Genomic DNA, 18213 nt, shown 5'->3' on the forward strand with positions numbered 1-18213 from the left:
GTGGAGGTAACAAAGAAATGATTCGACTCTCGTATGATGGTGGGTTCTTCATTTCTCGGGATGCGACGCCCTGTATATAAACATCATGAGTTGGAGAAACTTACCCCGGACCGACAGACCCATCCTGCTGGGAGATAACGCGGGGTCGTCGCTGTGGGTTCTGATAGGCGGCGTTTGACGGCCTATCTAGCGCTATCTTGGGAGATAGCGTGGTTGATCGGCGTTGAGAACGCCGCCAATCAGGAGCGACGCCGATGTTGGAGGCGGTTTAGATGGGAGATAAAATAAGTATTCTTAAAAAAGGGCGTATTAATGGAATTTATCTAGTGAAGTTTGTTGTTTTCGACTATTATCTTCGTTATCTAGCCATGTCTTATACCACGACAGCAACTGAAGAGGCAACCTCATTTCTAAGCCTCAAGCGCTTGGAGATAGGACCAGATGAATACCCTGGCCTTGACCCAGAATGGCGAAAGCTATGGAACACTCATGGAAGTTCCATGGTTCGGGCAGATGAAGTCAGCATCGAGGAGTATCGCCTCAATCCCGCAAAATACAGCTTCACATACCCAACATACAAAGGTCCAGAAGTCTTCCATGTTGAAGATAGGCAAATCCCAGTTACGAAACCAGAAGGTTTGATCACTGTGAGAATCTATACCCCGGAGGGACCTGGGCCGTTTCCAGTGCATCTGAACTTTCACGGTGGAGGTTGGGTGCTAGGGGGTCTTCAGTCTGAAGCGGCGTGGTGTCGACATATGTGCAATAAGGCTTCCATCAAGGTTATCGACGTTGACTATCGTATGGGCCCGGAGTATAAGTATCCAACAGCCATATATGACTGTTGGGATGCTGTAAAATGGGTGAGTCTGAATTTTACTTTCCCAGGTACTTCGCTAACTGGATACAGACCATAAATAGCGCAACTGAGCTTAACATCAACCCGAAAAGCGTCTCATTCGGCGGTCTTTCTGCAGGTGGTCACATGACTGCCGTTCTGGGCCACTTTGCTCGCGACGAGGGCATCGACATCAAGTTGCAGCTCTTGATTGTCCCAGCCACGGACATGCGCTATTGTAGCTCCAAAATAAAACAACTCACGGCAGAGAATTGTCCATATGACAGTGTTTTGAGACTGAAGGGCGTTCCATGGGGACCTCTCGGGCGAGAACAATGGTTCTTGAAATATTTCGTCGGCGAGAACGCTGGTAAGCACAATCATTTTGTCTCTAAGAGAAGATGGTACTGACAGTGTTGAATAGATGAGCTTGAGGATAAGTTGACCAGCGAGTGGATTCTCACGCCAGTAATCGCTCCAAACTTCAAGAGCCTGCCTCGGGCGCATATTGTAACTGCAGAGTTTGACCTGGAAAGAGACGAAGGAGAGTACTATGGACGGTTGTTGAAGGATGGAGGGAATGAAGTTACTATAAAGCGCTATGCGGGTTGCCCCCATGCTTTTGCGCATTATAATCATCCAGAAAGAGGATTGGCCAAGGCCTTTGAGTTCATTGAGGATACAGCTGAGCTACTAAGAAGTGTACATGAGATAAGTCCATAGATCACGAAGTATGTTGACACAACCTCCACCCAGATTGCAGTGTATTGTGAGCGACAAACCATTGCTCATCGAATAGCTGTGAACTAGAAGAATGCTAACTCGCTGGGTCCCCGGTGCGACTGACTACCCTACAGCGCAATGGCTGATATTGTGTATATCGCTTGTCGGCCAAACCGCGCGGAGCGAGAAAGTATCAGATTTTAATCTGAGATATTAAAATAAAGGAAAAGGAACCCCAATTTCGATGAAGCTGTTTTAAATTTATGTGACATTATCTAAAGCTCCTAATCATTCCCCATTAGAATCACGAGTTTTTTTTCCCTGCCCTCGCCACGTTTTAAAGAGTGACCCATGTAAATCGCATCAATGCTTTTTCTCTTTTCTTATTCCAAGTCTACAATCCGTTTCGCCAGTCGCCGTGTTGATAGTTACTGAGTCATCGTACGATTCATATCTCCAGATCCAACAATCTTTCAATGGGGTTGTTTCCCGCGGCCAACTGTGCGAACGCCACCAATCATACTCAACGCCGATGGAGACAGGCAAGGGTTGGCCGACGCTAGGCGAAATCGGACTTGTCCGCGGTTGATAGCCCTGGCATCATGAAAAGATTGAGTAGCCTAAGATAAATCTCAAGCGCCCTTCGCAGCAAGAACTTCTTCTATCTAATCAATACTCTCATTTGAATCCATTTGTCAATTAGATAACCCAAGATCAAGGATGGCGTCTGATAGTATTGTCATCGTCGGGTGAGTTGTCCCATCGTAAGCCATAAGCAGTGGCCTGTAACTGACAGGATTCAAGGGCGGGAATCATTGGCCTAGATGTCGCTCTCGTTCTCTCCCAGCAAGGCTACGGAAAGAACATCACAGTCATAGCCGAGTACCTCCCCGGCGACACTTCACCATCATACACATCTCCCTGGTAAGTCTCTCACGAGTTTAAGCCGTGACGTGTACTAACAGACCAGGGCTGGGTGCAACTTTTCCGCCATTTCTGGCACTGACGCCAACGCGATAAAATGGGATCGCCACGGCTATGCGCACTTGAAGAAGTTGGCTGCAGATGACTCTGATGACTCTTTCGTAAAGAGGACACCTTCAATTGAGTTCTGGGATGATAACGTCCCGCATGACAAGATCAAGGCTATGGCGGATTATCTCGATGACGTGAGTAAAGATCAAGATCACTGACTACGTAAAGAGTTCTAAAAGTTCCCAGTTCCGAGCTCTGTCTGCCCAAGAGCTTCCCGATGGTGCCAAGTTCGGCTGTGAGTTCACCACATTGACCGTCAACGCGCCAGCTCACTGCTTGTACTTGTACAAGAAGCTGAGAGAGGAATACGGCGTACGATTTATCCGACGAAAGCTCGGGAGCATCCATGAGGCATATAACAACCCTTCCACGAAGGTCGTCTTCAACTGCACGGGTAATGCAGCAAAGACACTGGCAGGCGTGCAAGATGAGAAGTGTTATCCCACTCGAGGTCAAGTCCTTCTCGTTCGAGCATCGCATGTCAGTACCAACGTCATGCGTCACGGGAAGGACTACGAGACCTATGTGATTCCGAGACCTGGATCAAATGGCAATGTAATTTTGGGAGGATACATGCAGAAGGGCAATGAGTAAGTCTCTCGGTACTCAAGCTTAGAAGGCAGCTAATAAGATGACAGTGATAGCGCAACGTACTCTTCTGAAAGCGAGTCCATTCTTCAAAGAACAACGGAGCTAAGCAAAGAGCTTCAGCAGAAGGAACCTGAGGTCTTGGCTGCGTTTGCGGGCATGCGACCATCTCGCGAGGGTGGCGCAAGAATTGAGCGCGATGAGATCCCCGTCAATGGAGAAAGACGCGTGATTGTGCACAATTATGGTGCTGGTGGTACAGGCTTCCAAGCTGGATATGGTATGGCATTGGATGCTGTCAAGAGCATCGAGGATATTCTAAGCACTCTTTCTACCAGATCAAGATTGTAAGCAAATTATATAGATCTATAATTTCATGTTGTCTGCTTTGACGCATCCAACGCAAGCTTCACGTGCGTTTCCAGTTTGAGAACTTGATCAACGCCGCGCCAGAATATGGCATCCATCCTTAGTAGACCCAGTCTGATGACTACGAAAGCATTGGCTTTGAGACGCATTTGCTTCCGTGTTGCTTGGAGAAGCTTCATCGATGAAAGTGCCTCTTCGTATGTAGTGGCTGAGACAAACATGAACAACATGGCGAAACAGAGGGACGAGAATGCGCTTTGGCACCAAGGGGGCCAGTGCTCTGCTGTTTCGTCACTCTTCAATGTCTTGAGGAAGTCAGAATATCGTTCCAGAACTGTTTTCAGCCTCTCGCGTGGCGACCATTGATCTGAAGTGCTGGCTGCTGAAGGGTGAGAATCTTGGGTGTGAACGGCAGCGCGTAGTATTAGTAGTTGTGTGTAATAGTAGCCGAGCTTTATGGCCATTCCAGGCATCGACTTGTCGCTATCGGGATCAAAGGAGCTTGCTCTATCAGGTTGAATACGTTCTAAAGATCCTGAAAGCTCAAACACGGTTGTTTGTAGCTCTTCTGGCCTCTGTCTCAGACTCGATGATCGAAGAGAGCTAGAGATGTGTCAGCCTCAAATAACGAGAGTTGGTGGAGGAAAGCTTCAAGACTTACTAAAGCCGATCAAGCGTATTTGTGATACAGGATGTGAGAGCTGAGAAGGCCATTATGTTGGTCCACTGCGATGCATCGAGGCCAGAAGCAAGTTCATCTTGAGCCGACAGCTCGTCCACCAACCAGTTCTCGCGATTGATATGAGGTGGCCTTCCTAAGGCGGCTGCTAACCACCTGTCCATCGCGAAGATGAAGAATGATAGTCTGCGTCTAGCAGCTATTTGAGCCGATGGGATATTCCAAAGGGAGGGATCAAGGTGCAGCCCAATGTTTGTAGCTGCCGAGATAAGCGTTCCCATCGTTGTCCATCGATACGATGCATCTGACACGAGTGGGTTTGAAGACGGTCGGGCTATAAGTAAGAAGAGGGTTTGAACAGTGGCAATATTTGGTGAGTGAATGTCGAAAGCAATCGCGGTATTGATGAGATGGGCCAGGTCTTCGGCATCAGGTGAGTCATACGCCATGTCAATGCAGAGTTGGTCGTCATACATGGCGAAAGGGAGTGCAATTGAGTAGATAGCAGCTAGCAAACAAGGCGCACTTGTCGCAGGATCTGGAAGAAAGTCGATTGACAATATTGGGTAATGTGGTGCGATGAATCTGGTGTAAAGACTTATCAATCGCTTGCCCATGTTTGGTGAGATAGCCTTCTCAAGCTCTGCTCTCTGTGATGATATCGACGCGCCAGTATGTCCGGAATCTTTTCGAATTTGAGCAAACAGAGATGGCTGTGAGATTAGGAACTGAACGGGTGGGTTGCTGTTCACTGATCTTATGGCGAGCTGTTTGAATTTGAATGTACCGTGCTCATCTGATTGATATCGCTGAAGCAGATAAGGATCCATATCTCCACTAAGCCCAAGCGTTTCTGGGTGAATATTCTCATATCCATCCAACAACGGATATATCTTGCTGTACCCATCTGGTGACTCATTTGCGGTGGATGGAGGGTTGTTATCTGGTGTTTGGAACATGAACTGATATTCAGGGCCGTCCATGTCTAGATCTTGAAGAAAATCCATGCTGATGTCGGGAAAGCCGCCTGATTCCGCCGGGGAGATGTCATCGGGGCTAAATGATGTAGTAGGTTCTTCCATAACCCCATTTGATGGCCCAATTGCATCTTCTGCATCATGATATCCAGGGCTGGTCTCGGCTGTTTGCTGCCTCTTCCGAGGTCTCGCAGCCTCTACAAAGGTGCATTCTCTCCCGTATTGCTGGCACAACCGGCATGGAGGGGAGGACTCGATCCGGCATGCCGTTTTCCGAGATCGGCAAAAGTCGCAGGGTCGTTGCCGCTTGCTCATGTATTTACGCATCATGAGAAGTGGAAGAAGGAGGTTGAAATAACGAATCAGAATTGACTAAACCGATCGGATCTAAGCTCGAGACGGCACGTGATCTGGCCCAATTTGAGACTAACATTGGCGTCAAGCTAGACTCAGGACAGAGATGACAGACCTAGTCATTCACTAGCATGCATTTATAGTGCTGGTACGGAACATATCACGGCAAGAGGAATGAGGTTCACGGTGAGAGCGCGGAAGGGCAATCAGGAAGCGATACAATCATTACATAGTAGACTCTCAATGGTACTATAATCATATTTATCAATCTTTTAGCATTGGAAATTAACTATCAACGATAGGTATGTAGAGATCAAGCCCTTATTAGCCAATATTATGGAAGAGTTTGGACATTTTATTTGAAAGTCGACTGACAATAGATGTCTCGGACGGAGCCGAATAACCACTCCGTGTTGTTTCCTCAGATCGCCTCCGTGACTGCATCTCCTTGACAAACTTTGGCCATGTGTTCGTCAAAACGAGATACTTGATATGTTGCTCAACGGAATCGAAGACATTAGGTCCGAACTCGGCAGGGATGATCCCACTATAGTTAGGTCTCTCCATAACTAAAGTGGTTGCTGACTCGAGGGACGTCGTTGTTTCAAACGGTATAGCTGGATGCACGTTCGCCTGTCCAAATGTCTCTCGTGCAGCTCTCTCGAACATCTTTTCCATGTACTTGAGATCTGCTGATCCAAGATTCAGTGGAAACTCAGCATCGCGAGGACTGATGAAGGTGGCGTATATATCCAGTGCAGCATTATACGCATCTCGAACGTCTGTCTCGTCTGGTTCTGCACGCCACGAGATCTTCCACCTAGTAACCTCAGTCAAGAAAGAAATATTCTCTCCTGAAAAGTCGTTCAGAGCTGAAAAGTCTTGTAGGGGTCCGGGATTGCTGTTCAGGGTGTAGTTGAAGGCGCTGATTGTCAGAAGGGTGTCTTTCATCTCTTGATCTGACGATTCATATCCTCCCTTTTCGCCGAGACGAGTAGCTACCTGAGAACCTCTTCGTAGATCATTGAGCTCTCGGAGAGTGGATGTTGAGGAGGCGGCATACCACTCAATATTCAGACTTTCGATGCGCTTGACGAGGACACGTTGTTTGATGACTTGGAATGCAGGGACGAAAACAGCAAAGATCTCGATAAGAAAGATTGAGACGTGAATCCTAGACTTGGTCAGTGATTGGTCGTATGGGCATTTGTGAACTTACCATGAGCTTGGGGGGAAGTAGAAGTTGACAGGCGCGAACGCTGGTACATAGCTTGCAGTCAAGAACATAGGTGTTGCGTGTAGGCTGTTGATTACTGTTGGTAAAGTGGCTCGAATGCGTTGTATAGTGCAAATGGCTAGGTACTCACCTGGAGAGGCAGCAGCCGATCGTTTGTGTTCGCCACCCCGTAGCATCGCGGATATTCCATGTCCTCCAAAGCAGAAAGGGTGCAACCTGACGAAAGAAAAGTCAGCCGGGGACAATATTATCAGCTCGAAAGGTTCTCACCATCCATGTCCAAACTACTTGCCAGAGTACAGAGGGCCACCATTCCCAACCCCGACCCAACTCAACTATTTGCTCAGTAAGTGCCTGACTCTTGATCTCGGTGCCTGGAATACCATAGGTAGGATGGTATTTGCGACATGCTAACCACATGCCGAGTGTTAGGATAACCTACTCGTCTCAATCAGCATTTCACCTAGTCCACTATGACAATGCAAGGATAACTGACCTGAACGACCATACCAATCCCTGTGAGGACCAATAGCTTTTTAGTATATTCCAAGCATCTAAACCGATATAACCAAGAATTGCAAGGCTGTGCCGCATTAAACTGGTCTCTCAAGCCTGCACTGCTATACTTCTTCTGCAGCTTAGCTACATGAAGAAGTCGGCTGTTGCTAGCGTGGAAAAGAGCAATGCCGAGAGGGAACCAGATTCCCATAAAGAAATATTGTATGTCGTATGCCAGAACTACAGGTATGGTAGGTCCGACTGTGTACACGATCTGGCCGAGGATCCAGTAGATGTGGAGGAGAATAATGGCAGAGAATGAAAGAAGGAGGCCGCGGAGTCTGAGTAATGGGTTGGTGCGGTTTTTCCAGCAGAATGCCATACCAAATAGAACCAGGAGGGTCCAAACGACGCAAAAGTCAATGTAGAATACTCCAACCCAGTCCCACCTGGCTGGGCTAGTTGGGAGGTTGTAGATGGTGACTGGTGGCGTATCCATGGTGTCGTTATCTCCCGGATGCCGGTGCGATAAAGAAAGTCACAATGGACCAAGTCCAGAAACACAAGTCTCTTTTATTATCAAGGAATTGCTTGGTATTAGTATCGGGTGGCTTAGGAGCAAGCTATTATGTCTTCACAATTACAATCAGCAGTGTGGCCCTGCCCTCCTATTCCCCGGAAGTCGTGAATCATACTACAGCATTTTAGGTTAAGCATGGAAGATCGTAGCGAGACCACCGCAAGGGAAAATGTCTCCTTGCATTAGAGAACGGCTCACGGTCTCAGATCTCATCGAGGAGGGTCCGATGATGGAGTGTCTCAGATGATCTTGGGGCGAAAGCTTCTCCTTGCATTGCTATCAAGGACTTCTGGGATTGGATCGCTGACCCTCTGCATTAGCTATTAGCCTAAATCTAGAGCTATCTGTTTTACAGAGCACAGGTTGGCCATAACGAGCATGACAGCTTTGATTGAAAGAGCCTTGCTTGATTTAACCGAAGGTGGTGGTCAGATTGACCTTGCCAAGCTGCCTAACGTAAGTTAGACCATGCAGTGGGCCCAATCAGGCCGATCAGAAGGCCTGGGCTCATCCCACGCAACATCATGTGAAGAGACCAACTACAGTTGTGATTGCTGAAATATTAATTGTAAGTTCACCCACCAAATTCTCATAAGTTTCATGACTTACTTAATACTGATATAATCGTAGATTGGTCGAGCCGTGCCTTCCCCATACATATTGCGTACTGCCTTGAGCTGTTGATACCTGTTAGCCTAATGGCTGTGGCGATGGGAGAGTAAACCACAAACAAGGCTGTGACGCGAATTACATCGCCAGCAAATCAGAGGTGCAGGAACCGTTGTCAGGCAGACTCAGCTGATTATGCCTTACCCCGCTCTCCATCATATATAGTTCAATTTCTCAGTGCCGAGATGCTGGGTATCTGTGCCTTTCTTTTGCAACAGATTTTCATTGCTTTATTCATCCCCAATGCGGCTAATCAACACGCAAACCCTGGAACTCCATGAGTTCTTCAACGAAAATACGCCGCCTTATGCGATCTTGTCTCATGTTTGGGGCAACCAGGAAGCTACCTTTCAAGACTGGCAGAACCATCAGCAAGTCATATGGAAGGCTGGATATTGGAAGATACGGGGTGCTTGTAATGAAGCTCTAAAGTACAGGTTAGAGTGGCTCTGGGTTGATACGAACTGTATCGATAAGAGCAGCTCAGCAGAGTTGTCAGAAGCGATAAACTCGATGTTTGCATACTATCAGAAGTCAGAAGTCTGCTTTGCCTACCTAGTTGATGTTCCTACCGCAAATCAACCCGAGGACGTACTATATTCTCAAATCGCGAGAAGTCGCTGGTTTACTCGAGGCTGGACACTGCAAGAGCTTATAGCACCCAAAAATCTGATCTTTCATGCTGCTGATTGGTCCCAAATTTGCAGAAACGTTGGATCCCTGACCTTTTTGGTTACACAAATTACTCAGATTCGTCAAGAATATCTAGACGGTCAATGGAACATACACGGTGCTTCTATCGCAGAGAGGATGTCTTGGCTATCAAAGAGGACGACGACGCGAACCGAAGATATGGCATACTGTATGCTTGGCATATTTAATATCAATATGCCATTGCTGTATGGGGAAGGGGAAAGAGCATTTGTACGCCTTCAGGAAGAGATCATGAAGACCAGCAATGATCACACTATTTTCTGCTGGGAGTGGAATGAGGATGTCCCAAAGGATTGGGGTAGTCTTCTTGCTCCATGGCCAACGACCTTTCAGGCCGCTGGGGATTTCTGTCCAGCCATCAGTCACGAAATCTCAATCTATTCCATGACCAATGCTGGGCTGTCAATTCAGTTACCTACCATGATCACGTCAATCAGTACCCACAGGGTTGATAATTGGGTCGTTGTGCTGCAAGCTACTTCGAGACGCTTAGGTCATATGCCTCGACAAGTTGCATGCATCAGGGTAGCGGGTCACAGGATAGGGGACTTGCTCCACGTCTCGCGTATCCCATCCCTCCCTCGACCAATGACTATATCGGAAGTTCGTGTGGGGCAAGTTTCAACTCAAGCCCTTATTGTGACAAGAAAATTTCGCCTCCGTGGCGAAGAAGGCCGGAATAATGAATCAATCCCCGACTTTGATGATGAACGAATACTGCACTTCCTGCCCGTTTTTGCAGGGCACCCTATCAGAAACAGTCAGAAGCCAAAATGGCGATTTGAGCACTTGCATGGAGAAGATGTCGGTTTGGACTCAGCAGTAGGCACAATCACGCTGAAGGTTGACGAGGGAGGTATTGGGGTCGGTGCAATCATGATGGAATACGACGACGGACCATCGTCGATAGTATCCAACCTCCTACTTGGTGCCGGCCTGGAAGACGACGCTTACAATGCTTCAGTTGAGTTTGGTGGACTGTCGAGCAAAGTAACTCACAATACCTCCATTCAGCTGCCATCAGAGAAGAGGCTATTTCGTCGCTGGAGCAGTGGATCTGCACCGAACTCTCGCGACATGGAGGGTATTTTGCGCCAATGGACTCAACAAATCAGGCTTGACAGGTTTACCAGGCCGCTGGTCTCCTACAGTCAAGAGTTTGACCTAACGATGGTGCTGGAGAGAGCTATAGATGTCATGTGGGGCTCTAGAAGCTGTTATTTCTTGATCTTCTATAAAGGCCACTTTGTCCAAGCTCTCGTTCCTTAGCCTCTTAGGCTTCGGCAACTAAGACATTAGACACAAAGGGTGAAGAGGCACAATGCACCCAACATATTTGATGGCGAACCCCGAATCTTAATTCACTCAGATCCTTATTATGGTACATCGTCTGTCACATTGTGGTGCTCCTATAACGTATCCGTGAAGCTTATATCCCCTTGGTCAATTTAGGGGTCGGCCGGGTGGTGAACAGTTTGACTTAGAGACCAGTGTCATTCGGTAAAAGCAATCCACGGAAACAGTCAATGGTAGCCAACATGGTTGAGAATAGCACCAAGTTCTGTCTGCAGGAATAAGCTCTCAGCCATCAGTCTCAACAGTTGAGGATGTACATCAATTTCTTAATTTCACTCGGAATTACAACGCGGTTTACGTGATATCGAACGGCAAGCCGTTACACACAACGCCGTTAGCTACAAACCATCTTGGTCAACCGTCATGGAACGACCAATGTATAGCTTTCAGCCCAGTCCGCCTTCATTCTGTCAATTTCTATCACGTGAACTCTTCCTCGCTAATCATGACTTCATATTTTTACCCTGATGTTGAGCAGGTATACTGCTTAACTTAAGCTTGTGCCGTTTAAAGTGATAATGACTCGTTGGCCAGTAGCTCGACCCCGCTTCTAAACAAAGCTCTGGGAACACAGCTAACACAATCACCGACCCGTATCCAAGATATACGACAACTCAGATTAATACACTGTTTGCAATATGACGTCTGAGACTTCTAACAACGCACAATCGCCGCCTCAGACACCACCAATATGGAGTGTGGTCCAGTTCACTTTCAGCGATAGAAACACCGATTCAGAGCTGGTGGTTATGTGCAATGATAAACGCTTTGTTATAAATCTCTCAGCCGAAACCTTTTCGGAGTCGCCCAAGTTGAAAGAGCGTTATCTCTTCTTCTTACAAGTCGCCGAAGAGTTTGAGCTAGATGGTGTGGCTGTCGAGGACTTCTGGGATTGGATTGTCGACCCTCTGCTCCCTATTTTCCTGGAATTGCCCACTCCAGACCAGGCAGCACCACGGACCCTGGACGGCTTTTTCAACCCCGAAACTTTCGTCTATACCTTCCAAGCGATTTCAGATGAGCGTATACCGCAGCTAGACAGAGACGCCGAACACCAATCTTCATTCGGCATTTCCGTTCCTGATGAACTCTGTGCACCATGGAAGTCCTTTGATCCTTCTGAGGTACAGATTCTTCCTGAGAAAGTGATCGGTCCGCCTTCTCATACGCCGAGCAAAGTTCTTTTGCGCGACGGGATAATTACATTTCTTAAGCTCGCCCGCCGCGGCGATACGCAGTCTCTGAAAAATGAGCTAAATACATATGGGAAGATCGAAAGAGCACAACTTGACAACAAAGTGAAGATTTCACGCCTCCACGGCCTAGTGCGGAACAATGAAGGTGTAATACTTGGTCTTTTACTTACATATATTGACTGTAAGCGTATGACACTTTCGTGTGCAGTGCTACCGGGAACTGAAGTTTCATTGAGGCAGAGATGGGCTGCACAAATTCAGGAGGCTATTGGACAACTGCATGATGCTGGAATTACTTGGGGAGATGCCAAACCGGATAACATCCTCATTGATGTAAATAAGGATGCTTGGCTTATTGATTTTGGTGGTGGTTACACGGAGGGATGGGTGCCTAGGACCCTTGTCGGGACAATGGAAGGTGATTGCTTTGCTCTCGAGAAGATGCTAGAGTACGTTCTCAACTAGAATATCAATCAAGGGGCCATCTATTTCCCCTCAATATTTGGCCGTCACTTGTTTTCCTCCATATGTGCACACTTATATCTTTTAACCCAATATTTCACACCCTGTCAGCTAAAGGTGTTGCTCGCAAAAGACCAAAGTCCCTTGCGTCACGAGTGGTAACGATGGCAGCCAATTGAACTTCCGGTTTCAATTTAGCATCTCGGTGACCTGCTCGGTAACCGCGGCAAATAATCGACTAAGTTGCATATTCAGCCAGCCACATTGCAGGACAAATAAGCGATTTGGCCTATTGATTGGTCCACGTAATAATACTAAGGTGGGAAATGAGGCCACCCTTGGATACTTAGATTTGGCTTTTTGCATTTATTCTACGGAGTAGTTACTTATCATATAAGGAACCAGTTGATTTATATCCTCCTTTTAGCTATTTCGTTATTCTTACTTGGTATATACCGTGGCATTGCTTTATATTAAGTCTTATCATCGGTCTCTGTCCTTTAATGGCATTCTGAAATACCACCAAGATGCCTCCCAAAGCCCTCACTTGTGAAGCCGACACTAGTGCCGCTAATTTATGTCAGCGTCGTAGTGGAATTGATTTCAGCGACTTTTCAGAAACTATTCCGAAAAGGCTTTTCCCGGAGCGGAAACAAATGGTATGGCAAGATGATTCGCCTTCAAGCATCTTAAGTCTTGATGGAGTTCCAAATGACATATGGGCAACCATGTGCCAAGCATTCAAGGCCGCTGATCCTCGAATCTGCCATGGCGCAGTGTGGGAATCTGTCAAGGTCCGCCTTCTCGGTCCATTCTCATCCCTAATCACAAGGACGGTCGGGTCTGTCGCAAAGTCAAGTGTCTTGCTTGCTATAGATAGTGACTCCTGTCGCGAATATGATTTACCCACTTTTCTCTCTGTACAGTCTGACTCAACTCAGCCTATCAAACTCCTTGACCCCCAGCATGTCGACTTAGATACTGTGAATGGCTGGCTGTCAACCTGCTTGAACGGCCATGAGCCTTTATGTGGTCGGGGCTCGTATGACCAAATCCGCGGCTTGCGGGTCATTGATGTGGGTACGAAGAAATTAAAGGTTGCAGAAAGGGACACTCGCTACGTTGCATTGAGCTATGTCTGGGGGCAACCAACGCAAAACCCACCAGCTCTTACTACGCCAGAACCTCCGACAAAAATGGGTACAAACAAGTCTACCCAAGAGCAAGAGGATCCTAACGCTCTCCCAAACGACCTCCCTTGTACCATTTTGGATGCTATGACGATAACGGCAAGTCTGGGATTTCAATATTTATGGATAGATCGCTACTGTATTCCGCAGGAGGAAAGCGACTCTGAGAACAGGGACGAGCAAATACGGCAGATGGACAAAGTCTACCGCAATGCTGAGGTTACCATCATTGCTGCTCCAGGAGAAGGACCCGAGTACGGCCTCCCTGGCATGGGATCAACTGCACGAGTACCTCAGGCTTATGCTCGCATTGGCAACAATACACTCATCTCGACGCTGGATTGGCCAACTAGAATTGTTCTTAGGTCAAAATGGGCTAGCCGGGGTTGGACCTACCAAGAGGCCATATGTTCCCGAAGACGATTGATCTTTACTGATCAGCAGGTATTCTTTGAATGCCAGCAAATGAGTTGCCGTGAGAATGTTGATTATATGTGGCCTCTGAGGGAGTACAACATTTTCAATGTCGATCACAAGGTCGGAATGGAAGCAAAGTGGCACCACATCCGGAATTATACTTATCGCCAACTTACATACGATTCTGATGCTCTAAATGCAAGTTTAGGGCTTATTCGGCTTCAGACAGAGCCAGGACTTCCTTTCTTTCATTTCTGGGGCATTCCTATGACACTACAACCTCAGGATGCCGACGAACACTCGTCCACAAGCGATTCTCAGAGACTGCAAAGAAGCTTTCTCCAATCACTTTTATGGACCTTATGTTCACCATGGCGTCCAGCGCGTCGGCGTCAGGACTTTCCGACGTGGTCTTGGACAGCTTGGGCACATGAGATCAAATTCGAAAGCTTCATCAATCGCAAGGGTTTCGAACAGCTTGGTGTTACAGCGTCAATTGGCTATCAGGATGGTTCTTTCAAAGACTTTGACTACGCCTACCGCCATAACTTTAAGCCTGGCAAAGTAGGGAATCTTTCAAAGACTCTACGCCTAAGGGGAAGGGTGCTCAAATTAATGACAAAGATACTTCGGCCACGCTCATGGTTTGCCGAAGAGCGTGAGCTCTTCGTCTGGCCTATGGACCAACACGAGGAATATGGAGATGTGCATATGACAGCTCCTGCAGAGTTCATTCCGCAAGTGGATGAGGCAAAGATGGCATTGTGGCAGAAAGAGCCATTGCAACTGTTCGGTATTCTCAGCGGGTGGATTAGAAGTCCTAACGGGGATACGGACGTATTTGTCCTTTTGCTTTCAAAGGTTGGAACAAACAAGTATGAGCGAGTGGGCCATGCCATCCTTAGAAAAGGCACTGCAAGCGGTATGCATTGCTTGAATGTGGTTACAGACAAGGCAGGAGATGTGGAATCAAAAGAGCGCATTTTCAGAACTGAAAGATGGCTTACGGATAGCATTATATGTGATATAGACCTAATCTAGGTAGGATTCAGGCTGCTTTGTATCCCTTAATATTCAATTACTACTTACTTTCCCTTTAAATTTATACATATTTTTACTCCTGGACCTAATTTTCAACACCGTGTCAGATGAAGGCTCTGGACTCTACGGCACTGTATGTTGGTCGTGAATAGGCAACAGTTTCACGTATATTGGCAAACAGGTGATAGGTCTCCGTGCATGTGTTTCACTCCACCTCAAGACGTACGACCCGACCAATTGCCTTTGCTTAGCGCTGTTGCCTGATCCAGCTTCACACCGCTTTCTGTTCTGGCAAACAACCGTAGAACCTACGAGAAGCATTTCTTGTCTTTCTCTTTGTTACCTGGACTTTTCCCAAGTTGAACTGATTATCCTACAAGTGAACGCTTTTCATCAGCACTTATCAAATATGGCATCGTCCTCTTTCGCCCTTTCGCAAACCCTTGGAGGGATCACCCACACCAAGATTGGTGAACTTGAGAAGCAGCGCACTATTTACGAATCGCGAAAGGATAAGGTCCTGGAGCAGGCCAATCAAGAAGATGATAGAACTACGAGAATCAACCTCCTCCTAGAGGGAGTTGAGAATCTCAACGCTGAAGCTTTCAGAAGCCCTGCTGTCAAGAACATCAAGCACTGGCTCAGCCAGTCAAAATACGATGTCTCTGTCCCAAGCGAGTTCATGCAGGCCCATGAAGAACTACTCCGGTCGCATCTAGAAGTCCCAAGTCGGAAACTAGCACTGGGCCACCTCTACGCTCGGCTCATCACGGAATGGATGACTGCCTCTCTCAGTGACCGTCCAGCCTCGGAGGAAGAATCTTACGAGGTTTTGGATCAACAAAAAGAGAGGCTGCAGGACCTGTGCGACAAGTTTGAGCGAGTAGTTTTTGAGCCGCTGGAGACTGATGAAGTTGAGATTGACCTCTACCTCAATGAGCTGTTTCGAGGTGAACAGAGTGAAGAGGGTGTCAAGTCACTCAAGGCTCTGAGAGAGACAATCGGCGGTTCTTGCAATGAAATCTTTGGCGAGAAAGCGCCGTTTGATTCTACGACACTTACGTGGTGTATCAATGGGCTACTCGCTGAGGACTTGCTGAGCGACCAGAAACAGGCCATTCTCCGAGACTTTCTTGAGAAACCGGTTGTTTTGGGTGAGATCGCTGATGTCCTCAATATGCGTTTCTCCAATATTGACAGCTGGGAATGGGATGCTGGCGAACAAGGCAGTAAGTACTCCAAAATTGTTCTCTATGCGGAAAAACTAACTCGATTGCCCTAGTCCCTGTTCTTCCTCGACAGCAGTTGAACGGCAAATACAGAATATGGATGGACGAGGATGTCTTGCAAGCAATTCTCATCCACTACATCGGGATCAAGTGTTGCGTTGACCTCAAACAGGCTCTCCACAGCTTTATCTGGGAGAATAACTTCTGGAGATGGAACACTGGGCCAGAACCTAACCTTGATGGGAAGCAGCGCCGCATGTATTACTTGGCTGGCGGAGCAACTACTACCTCAAATCTCTCGAACGAGAGGAGGAGACAGTACGTTAATGAGTTTTTCATGTCACAGCTGCCGGAGGATGTTGAGACGATTGGGGCTGGTGGCTATTCCGATCCCACAGAGGAGCAAGATACCTCCCAGAAGCCCAACATTAAGCAGAGCATACTGCGAACGCTCGCTACAGAGGCCACTGTACAGAAAACTTTGAAGGGCGAAGTGTCGTTGATACAGACCGATCTGGAGTGGTTCGCCACGGGCTTGTCGCATACAACTATCTTTGCCACCATGAGATTCTTTGGATATACTGAGGGTGCCATTGCATTCTTTAAGAAGGTTCTCCAAGCGCCTCTCAACGTGCAGTCCTCCCCCGACGCGCCGTTGAGGGGCAGTCCAAGGGTGCGCCGTCGTGGGGTCCCGATGGCTCACGCGCCAGAGAAGCTCCTTGGCGAGCTTGTTCTCTTCGTCATGGATGTTGTGGTGAACCAACAAGACGGAATGCTACTTTATCGACTCCACGATGACCTATGGCTATGTGGGGAACCAATGCACTGCAAGCGGGCTTGGGCTGCTATGAACAAGTATGCCAAGATCCTCGGCCTCACCTTCAATAAGGGTAAAACCGGCTCTGTGTACATAACAGATGCGGGCAAGAAGCGAGATGCCGACGTTGCGAGTGCTTTACCTAAGGGTCCAGTCCGAGTTGGGCATCTATCTCTCGACCGTAAGTCTGGGATCTGGGAAATTGACCGTGCGGAGGTAGAAGGGCATATGAAGCAGCTGAAGAAGCAGTTGGATGGATGCATAAGTGTGCTGGAGTGGGTGCAGACATGGAACAGCTGCATGGGACGGTTCTTCAGTCACACCTTTGGCGAACCAGCACACTGCTTTGGTCTGCATCACGTTGACAGCATCCTCGAGACTTATCAGATGATGCAGAAGTTCTTATTTCCCGTGTCTCTAGATTCATCAGAAATCAGCCATGGAGCTGTCAGTCAAATCAAGCACATGATAAAGGATCGCTTTGGGGTAGATGTCCCCGATGCATTCGTCCATTTGCCTGAACGCCTGGGAGGACTTGGTCTACGGAATCCCTTCTTGCCTATCCTCATGATCCGGGAAAGCATTGCAAAGAAGTCTCCAGCTTCAATCATCCAACAATTCTTTGATGCTGAAAAAGAAAGATATAAGCGATACAAAAAGAATTTTGATGCTCTGGCCAGTGTCGATAGCCGCATCAATGAAGCAGTGAAAGCTGAAGGGAGTACAGGAACTGTCAGCTCTGAAACTTTGAAGGACCTGCTTTCGACTGAGGAACTGGAGACTTTCTTCAGCTTTGAAGAATATGCCAAGCACAGGGAACTAACGAGCAGTGCCTTGTTGGAGGCTTACGTGTCGTTGAAAACTGTACCGGTTGACATTAGCCCGGCTTTGGACTCTGATGTTTCGCGGACGATGAACCACGAGCTAGGCGCCAATCTGAACAATTCAGGCAGCAAGACGAAAGAAGTTCGGTGGGCGTTGCAGATGTATCGGGATGTATTGCGTCGTGATTATGGAGGTTTGCGTCTTGTAGACAAGGAACACCTGCCGCTGGGTGTGTTGACATTGCTACGGAGTACAGCAGTAACGTGGACGATGGTTCTATAATCTAGATCCCTAGTAGCAAGAGCTCAAGAATAGAGAGGCATGGAGGTTTCTGCCTCTGAGTATGGTACAAATTGACTTATACTAGCGATAGTCTAGACCTCTTGTTGACTGTTTTTAAATCCTTCCTTTGCAATTAC

At 47.6% G+C, this 18213-nt stretch overlaps 7 protein-coding genes across 7 annotated transcripts; 6 read left to right on the forward strand and 1 right to left on the reverse strand.

Annotated features, from left to right (window-relative positions):
• Window positions 1-368: 368 nt before the first annotated feature.
• FTJAE_796 (esterase lipase) lies at window positions 369-1561 on the forward strand (the record flags this gene model as incomplete). The annotated part of the gene is made up of 3 exons (XM_037354725.1): window positions 369-863; window positions 911-1208; window positions 1263-1561. 3 exons carry the CDS (start codon window positions 369-371, stop codon window positions 1559-1561), a joined length of 1092 nt encoding a protein of 363 aa, XP_037212093.1.
• A 720-nt stretch (window positions 1562-2281) lies between these two features.
• On the forward strand, window positions 2282-3535 carry FTJAE_797 (d-amino-acid oxidase; the record flags this gene model as incomplete). Its single annotated transcript, XM_037354736.1, has 5 exons — window positions 2282-2310; window positions 2366-2485; window positions 2532-2730; window positions 2783-3186; window positions 3241-3535. The coding sequence occupies 5 exons, from the start codon at window positions 2282-2284 to the stop codon at window positions 3533-3535; spliced, it is 1047 nt and encodes a 348-aa protein (XP_037212094.1).
• A 23-nt stretch (window positions 3536-3558) lies between these two features.
• Window positions 3559-7797, reverse strand: FTJAE_798 (transcriptional regulatory; the record flags this gene model as incomplete). Its single annotated transcript, XM_037354747.1, has 9 exons — window positions 3559-4156; window positions 4215-5288; window positions 5641-5678; window positions 5939-6737; window positions 6783-6866; window positions 6931-7016; window positions 7071-7174; window positions 7297-7316; window positions 7370-7797. 9 exons carry the CDS (start codon window positions 7795-7797, stop codon window positions 3559-3561), a joined length of 3231 nt encoding a protein of 1076 aa, XP_037212095.1.
• A 993-nt stretch (window positions 7798-8790) lies between these two features.
• FTJAE_799 (heterokaryon incompatibility protein het-E-1) lies at window positions 8791-10530 on the forward strand (the record flags this gene model as incomplete). Its single annotated transcript, XM_037354758.1, has 1 exon — window positions 8791-10530. One exon carries the CDS (start codon window positions 8791-8793, stop codon window positions 10528-10530), a length of 1740 nt encoding a protein of 579 aa, XP_037212096.1.
• Window positions 10531-11255: 725 nt separating this feature from the next.
• Window positions 11256-12278, forward strand: FTJAE_800 (kinase subdomain protein; the record flags this gene model as incomplete). The annotated part of the gene is made up of 1 exon (XM_037354771.1): window positions 11256-12278. The coding sequence occupies one exon, from the start codon at window positions 11256-11258 to the stop codon at window positions 12276-12278; it is 1023 nt and encodes a 340-aa protein (XP_037212097.1).
• A 524-nt stretch (window positions 12279-12802) lies between these two features.
• On the forward strand, window positions 12803-14923 carry FTJAE_801 (heterokaryon incompatibility domain protein; the record flags this gene model as incomplete). Its single annotated transcript, XM_037354782.1, has 1 exon — window positions 12803-14923. One exon carries the CDS (start codon window positions 12803-12805, stop codon window positions 14921-14923), a length of 2121 nt encoding a protein of 706 aa, XP_037212098.1.
• A 409-nt stretch (window positions 14924-15332) lies between these two features.
• FTJAE_802 (ubiquitin ligase) lies at window positions 15333-18076 on the forward strand (the record flags this gene model as incomplete). Its single annotated transcript, XM_037354793.1, has 2 exons — window positions 15333-16152; window positions 16206-18076. The coding sequence occupies 2 exons, from the start codon at window positions 15333-15335 to the stop codon at window positions 18074-18076; spliced, it is 2691 nt and encodes an 896-aa protein (XP_037212099.1).
• Window positions 18077-18213: the final 137 nt, after the last annotated feature.

This window comes from Fusarium tjaetaba (assembly GCF_013396195.1).
Source record: "Fusarium tjaetaba strain NRRL 66243 chromosome Unknown NRRL66243_c0000019, whole genome shotgun sequence".
NCBI lineage: Eukaryota > Fungi > Ascomycota > Sordariomycetes > Hypocreales > Nectriaceae > Fusarium > Fusarium tjaetaba.